Genomic DNA, 18,218 nt, shown 5'->3' with positions numbered 1-18,218 from the left:
GCAGTAATACTGTTTCTAATTACTATTATTTTTATGTACAGACTACTGTGTGCCTACATAACTGATTACAAAATAAGCATTTCTAAGATATTTGAATGGAACATTTGTCACTTCTTTCCTTATTCAAAGCTAACAGTTGATTTTAAAAGGTAATATAGCTGGTCATGATTATATCATATTTATTCATCAGACAGAATAAAAATCGGCAAAATGCATTACCTATTTGGTTTGGACACTAAAATTGAGCATAAGCAACAAAACTAACAGTTTTTAAGTATTTGCCTAGACTAGGAAAGCCAAGTGAGTAAATTTTGTATAACTAGGTAAAGTTACAACCAAGCTAAGCACAGGAACACAGATCTATAGTCCCAGCTACTTGGTAGGCTAAGGTGTGAAGATCACTTGAGCTTGGCACAACAGAGCAAGTCCTCATCTCAAAAAAGAAAAAGAAAAGGGAAATCAGAAGGAAAGAAGTCAAGAACTCATTGTAGTTTACCTCTCTTTTTCCATGTGCAATTTTAGATAAGGTAAACTTTTCTAAATAAATGTAATTTTCTAATCAATATTGACAGTGACATAACAGGAATGGGATGACAGAGGCAGTCTACTGAATACAACAAGGAGGTACATTAGCTCTAAATCACGACAATAGTGCCATCCTGCTTTCATTTTACCAGACACTGGCAATCTAAATGACGTCAAGGTGAAATACTCTTCTTCCATACCCCTGGTTCTTGGCAAACCACTCACTATTAATGTAGGAAAATTTAGTTGTTTAACCTAGCCTAAGATTCAATTATCTTTTACTAGATGAAAATGTTTTAGCATTTCATATACCATTATAAATTGAAGGGTTAAAATATTGAGTGAAACTCTAAGGCTATATTGTTATTCCTAAATTTCTAGGAAGTGCTCCTTAATTAAAATTTAATGTTATTTCCTTTTAATTAGATTAGCAGCTGTGTCTTACACAGTAAGTAAACTCATTTAACTCAGGTTATTGTATATAGCCTTGTAGCCCCATCAACAGAGCTCACATATTCAAATATACTATATAAATCATATGTATATATTTATATATACCATATAGCAATTTTTAGTTTATAATAATTATGACTTTACTGAAGAATATAGAAAACAATATAGTTTTGGTTTTATCTGGTGACTCTGAAAACAAGGACTGGATTAGCAAAATGGCAAATGATACAAGAACCTTTGTTGAGGTTTAATTATACCTCTGCGAGGTCTGAAAAGAGTGCTTGGCTTGTGTTACGTCTCAGTGTGTCCCAATAGCTTCTGGAGACAAGTTCCTCAGCATCTGTTTTAAGTACCTGTGGAAGTGTTAGGAAGAACAACTGAAATCTAAAGAATAGTCACAAAGAATGACAATTTATACACTTTAAACCTCTTCTAACAAACCTTAAAAGAAAAGAAAACACATTAGCTTACCTCTTTTGTCTTCTGCGGCATACAACAGTATTCTATTACACCACGGGTAACCGTGGGTGCTTTCAAGGGTGTAATGGTATAGAACCACTATTGCTAAGTACAATGTGGCTTTGTCAGGTGGAATCAAATTCTCCCATCCCTCCCTCTGCCCTTCTACTGAGATGTATATAGCTTCTTAGAAAGTTTGAAATAGAAATTCTATTCACACTTTGTGTGAAGTAAATTCATATGTTGAAGATTTTGTAAACCAATTAAAATCATACTTTAGTTATTTCTGCTATCATCTATCTTGTTAGTGCGCTAAAATCAAAGCAAGCTTATCCAGACTTTAGTGACACACATCATAAATTAATTCAAAGCCTATGGAAAAGGAATTTGGTAAATGTGCCTTCTGTCAAGTCTTTATGAACACTAGCATTTAAAACATTTATTTTATTATTTTTAAGTAGCCGTGCCAAGAAATTATCATTCAACAAATTAGTTTATGAATATAATGCATCTTTATCATTCTTCCCCCCACTCCAACCCTCCCCCTCCTCTCAAATTTCTTAATTTTGTTGAATATACATTTTTATTCTCAGTATTGACTAGTCTGAAGATGTCAAAATTATGAGATAATCTAATCTTCCTGTGAAAATCTTTAACTCTAAGCCTAATTTCAAGGTATGAACAAAAATAGCCAAAAGTAGTCACTGTCATGAGAGCTTTTCTCTCTTTACTCCTTTTCATCCTAATTTTTAAGAGTTGAGTATCAGTGAGGTACAGTGGCATGTGCCTGTAGTACCAGTTACTTTGGAGAATAACAGAAAATTGCTTAAATCCAAAATTCAAAGCTTGACAATATAGCAAGACCTTGACTGAGTAAACAAACAAACGCATATCTAGTGCCATTAATAGTTATTGCATAGCTAAGAGTTATCACAAAAGATGTCTAATTTTAAATATACTATTGTCTAGAAAACACTGCCCATGCTCAAAGTTTAATAAATGTTAACAATAAAAAATTTAGCAGAAACCTCACTTAGAAAACAGAAGTAAGTAGCACTGTAAGTATCAATGTAGTGCTGACAGGGAACTTACTCATCACTACACCTTTAAATAAGTTTTACCTAAGCACTATAAGGTAGGTCTAGATGCTAGATTAGCTTCTTAATCTCAAATTTCTTCATATTTTGAACACAGATTCATTTTAAGTTGTATTTGAAAAGATGATTTTGAAAAGTATTGTCAAAACTACAAACTGTGTCTTTTGCCTACTGTCAAACAATGGTTAGCTCCTCCTAACACTATAAAAATATTTACAACATATGATGAGATATGGTTTAATAACCTGTGTTTTATAATCATAGGAAGGAAGCAAATATATAGAAATAGATTGATTACCTCTGAATGGTTAGGATAAGTTCTTTTTATTGCTTTCCCAGTTAAAAAAATTATAATGTGTATTTTTCAGGATATTCAGTTTAAAAAGCTAAGTATCTGTATATAAGCTAAGAGAAGTCAGAAGAGAAATGCCTAAACATAACTGATAACATTTTTGAATATGAAACAAGTAATTAGGATGGGCAATTTGCAAGGACATCCTGATGGCTTATCAGTATTCGTGATCTGAGTTTCAGGCCTGTTTATCAGATGCATACGCTAAGTGTATATTTTCATTAAAAGAGATAAAACTGGAAGTGGTACTGTGGTTCAATGGTAGAGCTCTAGCCTTGAGCTGAAGAGCTGAGGGACAGTGCCCAGACCCAGAGTTCAAGCCCTGCCACCCACCAAAAAAAGATAAAAGGCAAGATTAAAGAAGAAATTAATGAGTTAATCACATATGTATGTGATATTAACATTGATGATATATATTTTAAAAATCTAATTGGTGATGTTAGAAAAACATGAGGCAAACACAATACAAAAATTTCCAGTGCTGGGGCTGGGAAGGTGTCTCAGTGGTAGAGTGCTTGCCTTGCATGCATGAGGCCCTGGGTTCGATTCCTCAGCACCACATAAGCAGAAAAAGCCGGAAGTGGAGCTGTGACTCAAGTGGTAGAGCGCTAGCCTTGAGCTGAAGAGCCAAGGGACAGTGCCCAGGCCCAGAGTTCAGGCCTCACGACCAACAAAAAAAAAAAAAAAAAAAATTTCCAGTGCCCATGAAAGCAATTAAATCAAAGATATTAAAGTGTTTTAAAGTTCTACGATGTGGCAATGTATAGATATTGCCTAACCTATGATTTTTATTCTTTTAAGTATATTTAGTAAAATGTTAAGAATACTAACATAAGAATAGAAAAGACAATTATTTTCAGTGACTCTGAAAGAAGGCAGAACAAAAATAGTATAAAGAATAAAGTTAGAAAAATTCAAATCAGAAAGTAATCACAATAATGTCAATCAATACATCCTCCAATTAAAAATCATGGATTTAAATCTAGAATAAGAGAAACCAGTACAATTCACAAAATATATGACTTAAAAGTTTCAAATCTATGTGGGGGGGAGGATTGGGTGGGGGAGTGGGGGGAGGGTGGGAAGGGATAATAAAAAAGAAAAAAAAAGTTTCAAATCTATAAGAAAAGTGTACCTGAAAAGGGTATTACAGGCTATAAAAGACAGACATGTACAACTTTCTTAGACAAAATGAAAAAGCTGAATAAAATTTAAAACAGTTAAGATCTTTAAAACTCTTAAAGATTTTAATTGCCTTTGACCCTGTTGACATTTGCACTGATGGTGTAAAAGTAAGATTTTAATTGGTGTGTGTGTGTGTGTGTGTGTGTGTGTGTGTGTGTGTGTGTGTGTGTGTGTGTGTGTGTGTGTGTGTGTGTGTGTGTGTGTGTGTGTGTGTGTGTGTGTGTGTGTGTGTGTGTGTGTGTGTGTGTGTGTGTGTGTGTGTGTGTGTGTGTGTGTGTGTGTGTGTACGTACAAAAGTCCTGGGGCTTGAACTCAAGGCTAACACTTTTTCCAATTCCACTTTCAGCTTTTTGGTGGTTAATCAGAACTAAGAGTCTCAAGGACTTTCTTGCTGTTAGGCTTTGAACTGGGATTTTCAGATCTCAGCCATCTGAGTAGCTAATATTACAAGCATAAGACACCAGCACCCAGCTTCACTGATATTTTAAAATAAACTAATACAAATTTTCAAATTCTAATTTTAATGTTGAATATGATAAATATAGGTAGATATAATCTACAGAAACAAAATCTCTTTTGAACAATGTGAAGTCACAAGAACCAAGTCTTTGAAAACCACTGCTTATAGAAATAAAAATCAATAAACTAAGATAGGCACTACTAGCTCATGCCCATTAATCCTAGCTATTCAGGAGGAGACCAAGAAGACTAGTTCATATCCAGCTTGGGCAGAAAAGCCCATAAACTTCATATCCAAAATAACAAGCAAAAAATAGGGCTGGAGTTGGGCAGACAGCCAGTGTAAAATGTTGGTGAAACCCAAGTTCAACCAATGGAAAGTGACGTGTGGTGATTGTAATGTACCTGCCCAGAAAGCACAAGGCTCTGAGTTGTAAACCCTAGTACCACCAAAATATATGTGTATGTATGTATGTATGTATAAAGGTAATATAGTATATTTGATAACTGAAACAGATTTTCAGGCAAAAATACACTCCAGTATAGTACAGCGCAGAAAAGTCAATTCATTAAAAGATAGAACTCATCTATATTCTAACACAGGTAAGAGTAATTCTTCAAAACAAAAATTAAGAAGATTATTAGTAAAAATAAGTCTACCATTGTAATATGTAATTTAATATACTAGTTGATGGATCAAGCAGACAAAGATACCAGGAATGACAGAATTAAAACATATAACTAACAAGCATGGTAAAATATATGCATCTATATGCATATGTATCACGGCAGTACTATAAATCAAAGAATATATTCTTTTAAAATAAAGACTACTTATAAATACTGGCATTATTCTAACCTTAAAACACTTCTCAAAACATGTTAAAAATGGTATAAATGTAGATGTATTTTCTAGTAGCAATGTAATTAAGGTAATTTAGAATGATCTTTAAAAATACCCCAAGAGGAAGGCTAAAGTAAACATACTTGATTTTTTAAATGATTTATTCTTTTATATTCTTATATCTATTTCCATCACTTTAGGAAGATAATTGAGAGCGTGATGGTATGAGAAAAATGAAAAGGATCTGAGTTATTTGGAACAAAAAAGCTAGATAAGGTTAAAAACAAAACAACAACAACAAAAACACTTCATAGATACAAGGGAATAGTCCCAAATTTTCTCTGTAGCAGGAAACAATTTGACTAAATTGGCAGTCTATTTTAAGTGTGATTAAATAGACTACAGGGGCCAGAGAGTGGTCTATAAGACAAGGTGACCACTGCTTTTCCTGAAAAAGCTTTCTATTAAAGGTAAAACTGGTTCTTAGAAATCTCTAATATGCAGCTCCATGACCAACACTCAGATTAGATTATCACTTGAGTTGATTTACAATTCTAGAAACTAGAAAATAATTTTCAGTGGAATTATAAAATTACACTAATATATTTGTGCAATACTTTCATCCACAGTATTTTGAATACATTTTCAAACTGAATTTTTCTAATCCTAAATTAATTTTCCTGTTACCTTACAGGTTTTGAAAATAACATTTCTTTGTGAGCAAAAATTATTCTAAAATAGGAAAAAAGGTTATAAAGCCAGCTAGGAACTCCCAAGGGAGTTGAAAAAAAATGTAATCCATTAAGACTGAATAAAAATAACATCGTTATCTACCTTTAATATATTCATTTTGCATATGGAAGCCATCTTTGGTAAAATAATTAAAAATAAAAAATATTTTCTTATTAAATAAATGAGCATGATATAAACAAAACATGCAATTTGAGTCATTTTAATACTCTTCTCCATGTCTGAGTGATTGCAATTTGTATATGCAGTTTAGATAAGGTACACTAGGATCATTTCCTTTTAACTATATTCTGAAATTCAGTTAACTACTAATAATTAATAAAAATCATCCTACATGTAAAATACTTATGAAGTTAAAAGAACAATTAAAGCTTTCACAGAAAAAGTCTTATACAATGATGGTAGATTTGAAAAATAAATCATAAAATAATAAGTATTAATATATTTCATAGGGTCTATGGAATTATAATTTTTGAAATTTTCATTTTATATATAATTAACAGAGACAACTGTTAATTTCTTTAAAAAAACATAGACTTTATTTAATGGAAAACAACAGCAAAGTAGTAGAAAACATTATAGTTTCTTATAAGGATTAAAACACTAGTCACATTATTCCCCTAAGCTTGTTTCTCATTCGTTCTAGGTACATTCCTAGTGACTATGAAAACTATCATGTTTACTTTATGGTAAGTTTCCTCCATTGTATGTTTAAATCTAAACAAAAGTTAGTTTTTACAGTTGCAGTTTTGACATCTATCTAGTTAAGAGTCAATATGACTGCTTTTAGAGTTGTGAATGACAGCTACAACTCTTTAATTAGCATAATACTGACACAGTTATCTTGAACTCAAGGGCTTCTCAGAATTTCCAATTTGAGAGATCTTTTTAAACTGCTGAAGGATTACTGGGGAAATGAAATAAACTGTGCAGGTTTACAGTAAAAAAGGTCCACAGCTTGTGCTTAGTAGGTTAGTTACTAGCTGGGTTAACTAGTAAACTCTAACTTGCTCAAGAAAAAAAAAGATGGTAACTTGGCATAAGAATACATTTGGGAGCTCATTCATAAGGATTCCCAAGTTTTCAAGAGAAAAGTCTAAAAAACTCACAACATTCTTTGGAATATAACATAATATACTCATATATTAAATATACCAAGTAACATCTTATATCATATTTTTATAGACCAGAACAAAAAAGATGTATGCAATAAAACTTTTAGGAAAAAAAGTGAGAAACACTGAAAACTAAAAATATCTATCCATTAATATATCATATTAGGAATGATCAAAGACTATATATCAGATGGATATATTTAGTTTTAAAAATTCCTGTGTTCTGCGAAAGCATAGACCATTTGTTCTATTATTTACAAATAATTCTTCATATAGTACTGAAAAATATAAAATTTCAATTACTCTACCAGAGCTCGTGGTGGTGGTTGTCCACTCATCTTTCCTTTATTTTAATCTAAATATAAGCAATTAATAAAGATACATAATTGCTCTGTATATTTTTATCTTCTCATAAATCTAGGAAAGAAATGTAGAAATTTGACTTGATTGTAGCTTATTTATTCAATAATTCCAAAACATTCTAGTGATAATAGATATAAAGTAATAGCATTTTCAAGTATAACAGGTGAAGACTATATACATAAGGAACATTTAAAGTGTTGTACATACACTATTAGTAGGAGAATGGTATCCATAAAGTTGAAGACGCTGACATAGAGCACAAAGGGCCAAATGAAGTGTCACATTTCAGAATGAACCCAAGTATAGCAAAAGAAAAAAGAAAAAGGCGACAAAATAATCAATTAGGAAGGGCAAATCATTATGCTACATTCTATATATAGAGCACGCACATGATACAAGTGGGGTAAATGTTAAAGATGAGTAGCAAAGGTTTTAAGACTAATGTAATTAAACGGTAAATGAGCTTGTGCTCATTTCAAACATCTTCATTGTAACCTAGAAGCACTATTGCACTGAATAAAACATGTTCCTTTTACATATGCACTTTTATTTAGACAAGTTTCAGAAATTTTACATGGGATGGGAAAACTCTAGATGTAGCAGCATGAAAGTGGAAATGGTATGAGAGATCTGCTCTGGAATCCTGCTCTGCTTCTATCAATGCTATGACACTAAACAAATTAATTAACTCAAGATGGTTTCTCTTCCATAAAACAGGTACAGAACTTACCTGTGAAAACTATAACGAGGACTAAATGGGAATAACAATTATTATGGATGTAGCACAGAGTTTAGCATGTCAGTGTCTTACTGAGGGCTCTATTCATTTCATTCCTTCTGCAGCAGTTTTATGTTTTAATATAAAAAGATTTTAAAATTTAGTTTGGGTTTAATTTTATTTGGGTATGTTAAATTTCAGTTTAAAGTAACTGGTTATGTGGTTCTATGCAGTCTTTCATTAGCTACTCTTAGGAGTTTATATGTTTCATATACTGTTTAATAGCGATATATTTTAATTCATTTAATCCCCATAAAAAATCAGTGTGGTCATTATTTCTATTACCCCCAACTATAAAAATAACAGAGGCAAAGGGGTAAAGAATCTTGTTCAAGATCACATAAGCAATGAGTGGCAGAAGCAGAGGTAATACTAATATAATATATATATATAAATATATATATTCATTCTGGATTTAAGTCTCTGGTTACAATGTCTCTTTGATGCAAACCATATTTTTAAAAAGCTAAGTTTTAGACCTTTAAAAATCAAGAAAAATGTTTTAATAATATATACAAGGTCAGGAGTGTTGGTGCATGCCTGTAGTCCTAGTTATTTGGGAGTCAGAGGTAGGTGAATTACAGTCCAAGGCCAATGTGGACAAAAGCATAAGCCTCAAAAGCAAAAGGACTGGGGCATAGCTAAGGCATAGCTTGCTAGGCAAGCACAAGGCTAGATTCTCAATCCCCAGTACAGAAAAAAAAGAAGAAAGAAAAGAAGATTTGGAATTGTATTTTCATTTCTATCACCTTGACAAACACAACACTACATTCAAAAGGATCCTCTACAAAGTAACTAAAAGAAAATTATATATTGGGCACAGTGGTACATGTCTATAATCCCAGCTGTTTGGGAGGTAGAGGTAGGAAGATCATATTCTGAGGCTGGCCTGAGAAAAAGTGTGAGACACTATTTGAACTGCAAACTAAGCATGGGAGCATGGTTACAGTAGTAGGGTAATGACCTAGCAATCCCTAGTACTCAAAAAGTCAGTTCAGATTAGCATTATTGAAATTAAGTTACAATTATCATCACGAATATGAAGCATAGTAATGAGTATTTATAGACAGCTATATTACCAAATAATGATGTTAATCAGAGGCTAAACTAAGTACTATACCTGAATTGTTTTAAAAATGAATCTGGTAGTTAAATTATATAAATGAGATTTTAAGAGTATTATTTAAATTATATAAGACAAACACTTCTGAAAAGACCAATGTCTTTAGTGCTTACTGCAGTCCTTACTTTAGTGCTTATTTTACTTACATGCTAGTTTGATCTGTTCTTTAACTAAGTCTTCATCCTGATATATTTACTAGGGAAGGCTTCATTCAACTATATGCATATAAAACAATATAACCCAGGGCAAGCCGGTATATACATTTCATAATTCCAACAGATTAGTTAGTGCCCTAACTAATCCAAGTTAAGATTTTATTTTAGATCACTATTATAAAATATTTATGTTAAATTCTCTTGATTTCAGTGCAGCTCAGAACCGAGTTTTGCACTAATATTTTCCTATTATGTATTAGTGCTTTTCTCTTTCCTCTCCACCTTTGTTACCAGGTATATATACTTGAGTAATAAATGTTAGTGATGAAAATCATATTATATTTTTATTTGAAGATCCACAAATCCTCTCTGAAATACTACAAACAAATAAAACAATTAAATTCCTTCCTGTCCATTGAAATACTACTTTGTTACTAACAGATTTATTATCATAATTCAAACTCCTTAAATATTTTATTAACAACTTGCCAATAGTATGATTGGTAAAAATAATCTACCAAAATTAGAATAACTTTATTCTTTCAGTGTATTATACATAAGAAATAAAATTTAATTAATTTAATCTTCTTTAATACACTTGATGGGGTTATTGCTATAGGATTTATTAATTACTATTTGAGAGACCTGATTTAGGTTACTACTAATATCCCTTTTACTGCTTTACTAACATTACAATTAGCTATTTAATTTTTAAAGACCGTCTTCAACATTTTTCAATAGTATATTAGTGAAGGTTTATCAACTATTGATAATAATGCCACAGCCAATACCTATGAAGTAATATGTGTTTAAATATATTGGGATTGAATATGGTACCCATCTGCTATAGCAGTTCAAGGTATTAAAAAACTAATACATAGAACTAAGAAATATATATAGTAATAGAAATAGGTAATAATTTTAACTTAATGTAGACTAGTAAAGTTACTGCACAGAACCATTTATTGCAAATTAATTAACAATTAATTGCATACCAACAAAATTCACTATTTCTAGTGTCTAAGTAGTAGTGAAGAAATATGCACAATGGCTAAAGTGCAGGTTTTGGAAATAGTTATAAATTCAAATCTTGTTTAATACCTATATAATAAAGGTGATGTACAGTGGGGTTACAGTTATTACCTAAGTAAAGAGCAAATTTCTTTTTGGGCAATGTCACCCCTTCCCTCGCTCTCTCCCAGTGAAGATAGCTTTTTAAATGATCAGTTTTTCAGATTTCATTATGGACAATAAGAGAATAGTTGGACAGATTAAATGAAGTAAATGCATGCAAAGTACTTAGCATATGCCTGATAATCAGGTCTCTACATCTGCTTGTTATTTGTACTAAGTGAACTGGCCTATATATAGGATATTTGTGATAACAGAAACCTGTTAGGAAGATTGAAGGAAATGTCCTTTAATTCTAACTTTAGGATAGACAATAATATTATGCATAATATAAAAATAATTTATAGTAATTGTTTCTAGTAATAGAAAACATTTTTCTTTTTATTTGCTTCAACATTCATATTGTTTACTTATCATTAAATTCATTCACATTATAATTAAATCTTTGCAATTCACCTTTAAATTTTTACATGCATAATGATCTGTATTAATCCACTATATAATATACCCTTCAAATCTCACAGATAACAACAATACAGATGAAAAATGATTTAATGACCATGACTATGGGTACAGATGCTTAATATCAATATTTGAAGCAAATATTGATATTGATGTATATAAATACTGAAGCAATTTTTCTACCTAAGTGCATAAGAAAGTTTTCAAGAAAGAAACAGGCTCCAAAGTATTAGTTTACTGGTTTTCAACATGAGTAAACTTTCACCTGAAAAATCACTGGAAATTATGTAAAGTATGTCTTACCAGCATAGCACGTTTTTCTTCATCTCCTTTAGTTTCTCTCTTTTCATTTTTTTTCCTGAATATCTCCTGAAGCTGAAAGAAAAAAATTAAGAATCAAAATTCATCAAAGGTTTTGAGGCATCTACTTACCACTCTGTGCTAAGTAGACCCTAAGAAACAATGAAAATAAGTTCATTAGCCAAGTTCTTTTAAACTACTCTGCTTTATATGTGTGTGTATGTATGATTTTAATATTTTCCTATGTAAAGAAAATTATATTATTTGGTACTGAAAAACACTGTTAAGTTAAATGTGCTTAATGTTAGTTATATTTTCTCACCCAGACACAGAGATATGCAGTCTGAAATATACACAGAAAAAAAAAATGAAGTCTACTAGGATATAAACGATATTGGAATAGTACTCAACAACTCTGGGTTGGAGTCTAGCTTCTGACACATATTAATTTTATTACTTAGAGCACTCAACATTCATGGAGCTCCAGTATGCTCTTATGTGAAAACAGTAGGTAACATCATGACTAGCCTCTGTAATGTCTTTCAGGTGACTGAGAATAGGCTCTCTAGGCATAATTTCTTGGGAAAGTTACTTTAAATACCTAAGGCTTGTTTTCCATATCTATAACACAGAGAAAATTCCTTACTTTATAGAATTTTGTTTCAAATAAATGTTACAAGTAATTGATTACTTACTAATTTTTCCATAGAAGCTTCTCAGTAAATGTTAACTAATATTATTATAAATGGTATTATTTCATCTTTAAAATTCTGTAACTTAAAGAAGTGGAATCCTGTTTCATCAGAGTTCATTGTTCTGGTCTGCATAATCTGAACAACAATCTCAGTTTTATTTCACCTTTGATAATTGTTGAAAATAAAAAATATTGCTTGATAAAATTTTAGATTTTAAATAACTTAGTCCAACTTTGTCTCCTGCTCTTAGGAGTTCTTTGCAAGCAAGCAATCATATATCAAATATGAGGCAACTAAAAAGATCAATTACAACTTTAAAGAAAAGCAAGTTTTTGTAATATTAAAGTAGAATAAATAATCTAAAGAATAAATTAACATTCATTTTTATTTAAGAACAAAAGCAGAATCGATACAAAAACAGATCACCGAAATGGTGGTAGAAAGGATAAACCAATGTAAAAGCAATTCTCACTAGACACTACGTTGGAAATGAACTTTACAACTTTGGGGGGGGGAGGGGAAGTGGTGAGGGAGGAAAAAATGAGGGAGGGGTAACACTGTATGGAAAGAAACATATTTATTACCTTATTTATGTAACTGTAACCCCTCTGTACATCATCTTTACAATAAAATAAAATAAAATAAAGAGGAAAACACAAGTAAGAAGAAAGAAAAATTCTGAGAGGTAGGACAAGTGAGCACAACTGAAGACGTGACATTGTCAGACCAGGACCGATGCTGCACCACCAGTAAGATCAGAAATACCAAGGGATAAACACCTAAAAGCTGTCAGCTGTTAGTCACTAAGACAACGGAAGAAAAAAGGAAAGAGGAAGACATGAGACTTACTATGATAAGAAAAGAAAGATCCTATGGCAAAGAGCTATGGCGAGAGGTGGCTGATACGATGGAGAGTGAATATTAACTGGGAAATTAGAATCTCCTTTATCCATCCAGTAAAACATACCTGACACATTCAAACTTCCCAGTAGAATATAATAATTCATATCTTCACAATCTAAATATTATTCTAAAGATATGCTTGTTTATTAAATTAAGATAAAAATCTAATTTTTTTCACTTTCTCTCAACAGCAGTACTCCAAATAATTCAAAAGCATAAAAATATAAGGTAATACTTAATGATTGAGAAAATGCTTATAATATACATACCACTAAAAACTCCTTCTTGTCCACCATCTCATTGCCATCAGTGTCAAACATGTTGAAAGCTATCCTAAAACCCGCATGTGGCTCTGCCATAAAAAAGAAAAAATGTTCAATCACAAAATCTCTATTAGTTGTAAAGTTATACATATGCTATATAGATGCACTTTTTTGTACGTTTTTGTTGTAAAAATGTTGTACAGAGGAGTTACAGTCCTATTGAGGATGATTGCCTCCTCCTTTGTTTTCCCCCACCATCCCTTCCCTCCCACCTCTACAACTACCCTCCCCCCCACACCGAAGTTGTGAAGTTCGTTTTCAACACAGTGTTATGTACATCTCATTGTTACAATGGGTCAACCTGTATCCTTTTTTAAGCATTTTGGTTTTTTCCCTTACCTTCCCAATTAGAGAATTGTATATACAAGAAGCAGGGCAAGGACATCAAATACAGTGAAAACAGGGGTAATATTGTGGGGGAGAAATATACAAAGCAACAAAAAAAATCACATGGTACATTATAAATGTTAGAAACAATAGCTAGAAAGAAAAAAAGATATTGTGTCCCTATCTTAGGGTTCATTTCGCTTAACATAATCTTATATGGTCATATGTACATAGCTTTTGGCCTTTTCTGCTTATCCTACACATGTACTAGTCATTGCAAATAAGGGAAACCATGGGACCTATATTTCTTTGGGCCTGGCTTACTTCACTTAATATAATTTTTTCCAAGTCTTTCCATTTCCTAACAAATGAGGCAATGTCATTCTTTCTGATGGAGACATAGAATTCCATTGTATATACATACCACATCTTCTTGATTCATTCATCTACTGAGTGGCATCTAGGTTAGTTCCATATCTTAGCTATGGTAAATAATGCTGCGATAAACATAGTTGTGCTGGTAGCTTTGGTATGGCCTTGTTTGTGATTTTTTGGGTAAATGCCTAAAAGTGGAATTGCTGGGTCATAGGGGAGCTCTATACAAAGAAACAACTGCCTAATAAATAAGTGGGCTATGTAATTGTAACCCCTCTGTACAGTATTTCCACAATAAAAAAATAAAAAAAGGAAGAAATGATGCTTTAAAAATAAATAAATAAATAAATAAATAAGCGGGCTAAAGACTTAAAGAAAAACTTCTCTGAAGTGGAAATAAGAACGGCCAATAGACACATGAAGAAATGCTCAACTTCTTTATCGGTAAAAGAAATGCAAATCAAAACAATATTGAGATTCCACCTCACCCCAATTAGAATGGCTATAATCAAGAACTCTAATAACAACAGATGCTGGAGGGGATGTGGCCAGAAAGGAACCCTACTGTATTGCTGATGGGAGTGTAAATTTGTTCAACCACTTTGGCAAGCAGTATAGACTCCACAAGAAATATTTTTAAACCAAGAAATTAAAAGTAGTGTATTACTATTAATTAAGTGTAATGAAAGCTGCATAGGAGTACACCTATGTCTGCTTCATATGTTAACAGACTTAATAACAGAACTGACAAGATACATTTAAAGAACTTATGTGATACTTATTGCAGCGTATTAAAAGAGACACTTGATTGCTTTTTCTCTAAAAGTAAATATCCAGCTAGCCCTTGTCTGTAATCTTAGCCGTTCAGGAAGCTGAGCTCTAAGGATCACATTTTAAAGCCAGCTGGGGCAGGAAAGTCCATGAGAGTCTTTATCTCCAATTAACTACCAGAAAGCTGGAAATGAAGCTGTCGAGTCCTATCCTTGAGCACAAAAGCTCAGGGATAGCACCCAGGCCCTAAGTTTAAGCCTCAGGAATGGCACACAAAATAAAGAAACATCCAAAGTTTACTTGCTAAAAAAGGAAACTATCATTATATTTGAAAGCTTTTCAATAAATGCAACTACTTGAAGTTGCAAAAAAATAAAAATATGACATGGTGAGCCAGTTTCAATTCTTCAGAAAAATTACAACTGAAATGCCCTATAGGAATAGAGCATAGATTGGGGTTTAAACTTCTAGAGGCTTAAAAGGGAATGTCAAGGTGGACTGAATAATTTCCAATTAATAATAATAATTTCCAATGCCTAGAAAAAGCAAGTAACAAGCGCTTTTCTGAGACAGTCTTTCACTTACTCTGAACTCATTTAACCAAACCTTACAATGAGCTTGCTCTTTCCACTTTTCATTTGCAGAGCATAAAGAAGAAAACGTGAACAAAAAAATGCCCTCCTCCTTCAAAGAAGAGCTCAGTAGATACACCTTTATCTGAAGATGTGACTTTTCTTTTCTGATGCCTAGCAAAATGCTTTACAGGGGACTCCACACTAGCCATCCCCAGACGCACTTGCTGATGTGAAATCCTCTTGGCAAAAAAGAAGCATATAGCCCCACTCTGTTAACCAGTCATGGTGTCTCTTAAACAAACAGAACCACACTCTTATGGTAGCTCATTTCTTGAATGTGTTTTTAGGAATTTAGGCTTATTTTTGTTACCATTCACCAAGAAGGGGAAAAATTACACTATGATAAGTTTTTAAGATTTTAAAAAGCTCTTGTAAAAAAAATACAGACTTTTGTAAGCATTGTATAAAGTGAAAAGAAAAGGAATCAAAGGTAGAGAGGAAAAACACAGACAGCCATCACAGATTATGTAGTCTCACATGGTTTTTTGAATTCTATTCTAAACACCACAGATTTTTCTGTCTCTACCTAGAATTTTCTTGGAAACCTCAAAGGAAGTTTCACAGCACTGAAAGATCCTACCTACCCTTTCTGAAGTAAGAAAACAAAACTGCTTGTTCATGTACCCTTCAATTACTCCCTCTCCCATCTCTACTAATGGCTTTCCTAACCAGCAATGTTCCTATTTTTATTAACTCTGCTTGTTCAGGTCTTCACAACTTATAATTTTACATCGAAAGCTATTGTAGCTGACAGAATGACTTTCCTTTACATCCTTGAGATACTTCCGGACACGAACACTAATTCCACATTAGCATACTTCATCAATTGGACTTGTAATCTGACTTCTACATGCTATCAACACAGGTATCACCCAATGCACAATTTTTACTACTCAGCAGTAATATTTTATTCTCATTGTGTTTTTAGAAGAAAAAGAATAAAAGAAAAAGAACAAAAAAATAAAAACAAGATAAGTGTGTGTGTGTGTGTGTGTGTGTGTGTGTGCGCGTGTGTGCGTGCATGCGCGCGCGCCAGTCCTAGGGCCTGAACCTAGGGCCTGAGCACTATCCCTGAGCTTCTTTTTGTTCAAGGCTAGTGCTCTACCACTGAGTGACAGCTCTACTTTTGGCCTTTTCTGAGTAGTTTATTAGTGATAAAAGTCTCATGGACTTTTCTGTCCAGGTTGGCTTCGAGCTGGGATCCTCAGATCTCAGCCTCTTGAGTAGCTAAGATTACAGGTGTGAGTCCACCGGTACAAAATAATTTTTGAAACATACATGTGTGCATATTCCCTTTTCTCCTCTACAAAACTTCCTACAACAAAACTGAAGATAACACCATTAAGAATGGCATAGAGTGAATTTTCTAATCATAGAAGTACTAGGTATTTTAAAACTACTTCTACTGAGAGAATTTTATTGATGCTTGTTTGAATACATGTTCTAGATGTATTCCCCACATTGGAGATTCCAAGAGTAATATTCCTTCATTTCCTTCTTTATTCACCAACTGTTTTCTGAGAGGGTTCATTGGTGCTGATACAAAAGGAGAAAAAATGTAACATTTTGCTAACACAGATCTTACAACTCAATGTAACACTATGCAAAACCAATAATACATTTAAATAAATTGTGTTATGATCACCAACTGTTTTCTGAGAGGGTTCATTGGTGCTGATACAAAAGGAGAAAAAATGTAACATTTTGCTAACACAGATCTTACAACTCAATGTAACACTATGCAAAACCAATAATACATTTAAATAAATTGTGTTATGAAGAAAATAAAACATTGAAAATGGACTAGAGTCACGAGGAAGGGAACTGTTTGAGAGGATGATCAAGTAAAGATTTCTTTTTTTTTTTTTTGGATCGTCGTGGGGCCTGAACTCTGGGCCAGGGCGCTGTCCCTCAGCTCTTCAGCTCAAGGCTAGCACTCTACCACTTGAGCCACAGTGCCACTTCCAGCTTTTTTGTTTCTGCTTATGTGGTGCTGAGGAATTGAACCCAGGGCCTCAAGCATTCAAGGCAAGTGCTCTACCACTGAGCCACTTTCCAGCCCCTCAAGTAAAGATTTCTAAGTTTCCATGTTTTTCAAGAAACCTGAATGTTTATTCTCACAAGAATCTTGAGTAAGGCAACTGAAGGCACAAATAACAAATCCCTGAGGTGGAAATTCAAGAAATGGAAAGGCCAGATGGCTGGAGCACAACAAATACGGCAGACAATTCCTCCATTAAATGCAAAGAAACTGAACTGAAAGCTTTAGTAAATTCTTCACCTACTTTCTAAGAAATGCTACATATGAGAGAAAGAGAAGAGCAAAAGTACTCTACGAGTGAGAAGATGGGCATTCTGACAGTCACCAGCTAGGGAGTCAAGCCTCATTCTCTCACAGTAGCCTTGTAGAAAATCTGATGCAAATGAGTTTACTGGGAACTTTACAAATTATGTATATCTTGACCTTTGGAGTTTCATGTAAATTGAAACTGAAAAGGTTGATAGATAATCCAACATCTTATTATGAACACCTATTACCATACCATAAATAAAAGTATTTATGTGATAGTGATAAATTTAACATTTTATATAGCATTAGGACATGAATTTTACAGAACAGTATACATACTTCCAAAGT

The 18,218-nt window shown here is 32.8% G+C and overlaps 1 protein-coding gene across 3 annotated transcripts in view; it reads right to left on the bottom strand.

Annotated features, from left to right (window-relative positions):
* The window catches only part of Micu3 (mitochondrial calcium uptake family member 3), a 78,641-nt gene that overhangs the window by 20,460 nt on the left and 39,963 nt on the right, over positions 1 to 18,218 (bottom strand). For 2 of the 3 annotated variants that reach the window (XM_070016295.1, XM_070016297.1), the window contains 4 exons: positions 13,419 to 13,501; positions 11,555 to 11,626; positions 7,810 to 7,848; positions 1,236 to 1,331 (listed from right to left, as the gene is read on the bottom strand). In XM_070016295.1, the coding sequence (XP_069872396.1) occupies positions 1,236 to 1,331; positions 7,810 to 7,848; positions 11,555 to 11,626; positions 13,419 to 13,501 (290 nt within the window). The remainder of the gene's footprint in view (positions 1 to 1,235; positions 1,332 to 7,809; positions 7,849 to 11,554; positions 11,627 to 13,418; positions 13,502 to 18,218) is intronic. The other variant, XM_070016296.1, reaches the window with a different exon arrangement.

Source organism: Dipodomys merriami, unplaced genomic scaffold (genome assembly GCF_024711535.1).
Source record: "Dipodomys merriami isolate MVZ:Mamm:240054 unplaced genomic scaffold, mDipMer1.0.p SCAF_12, whole genome shotgun sequence".
NCBI classification, from domain to species: Eukaryota; Metazoa; Chordata; class Mammalia; order Rodentia; family Heteromyidae; genus Dipodomys; species Dipodomys merriami.
This window is presented reverse-complemented; position numbering and strand designations above follow the sequence as displayed.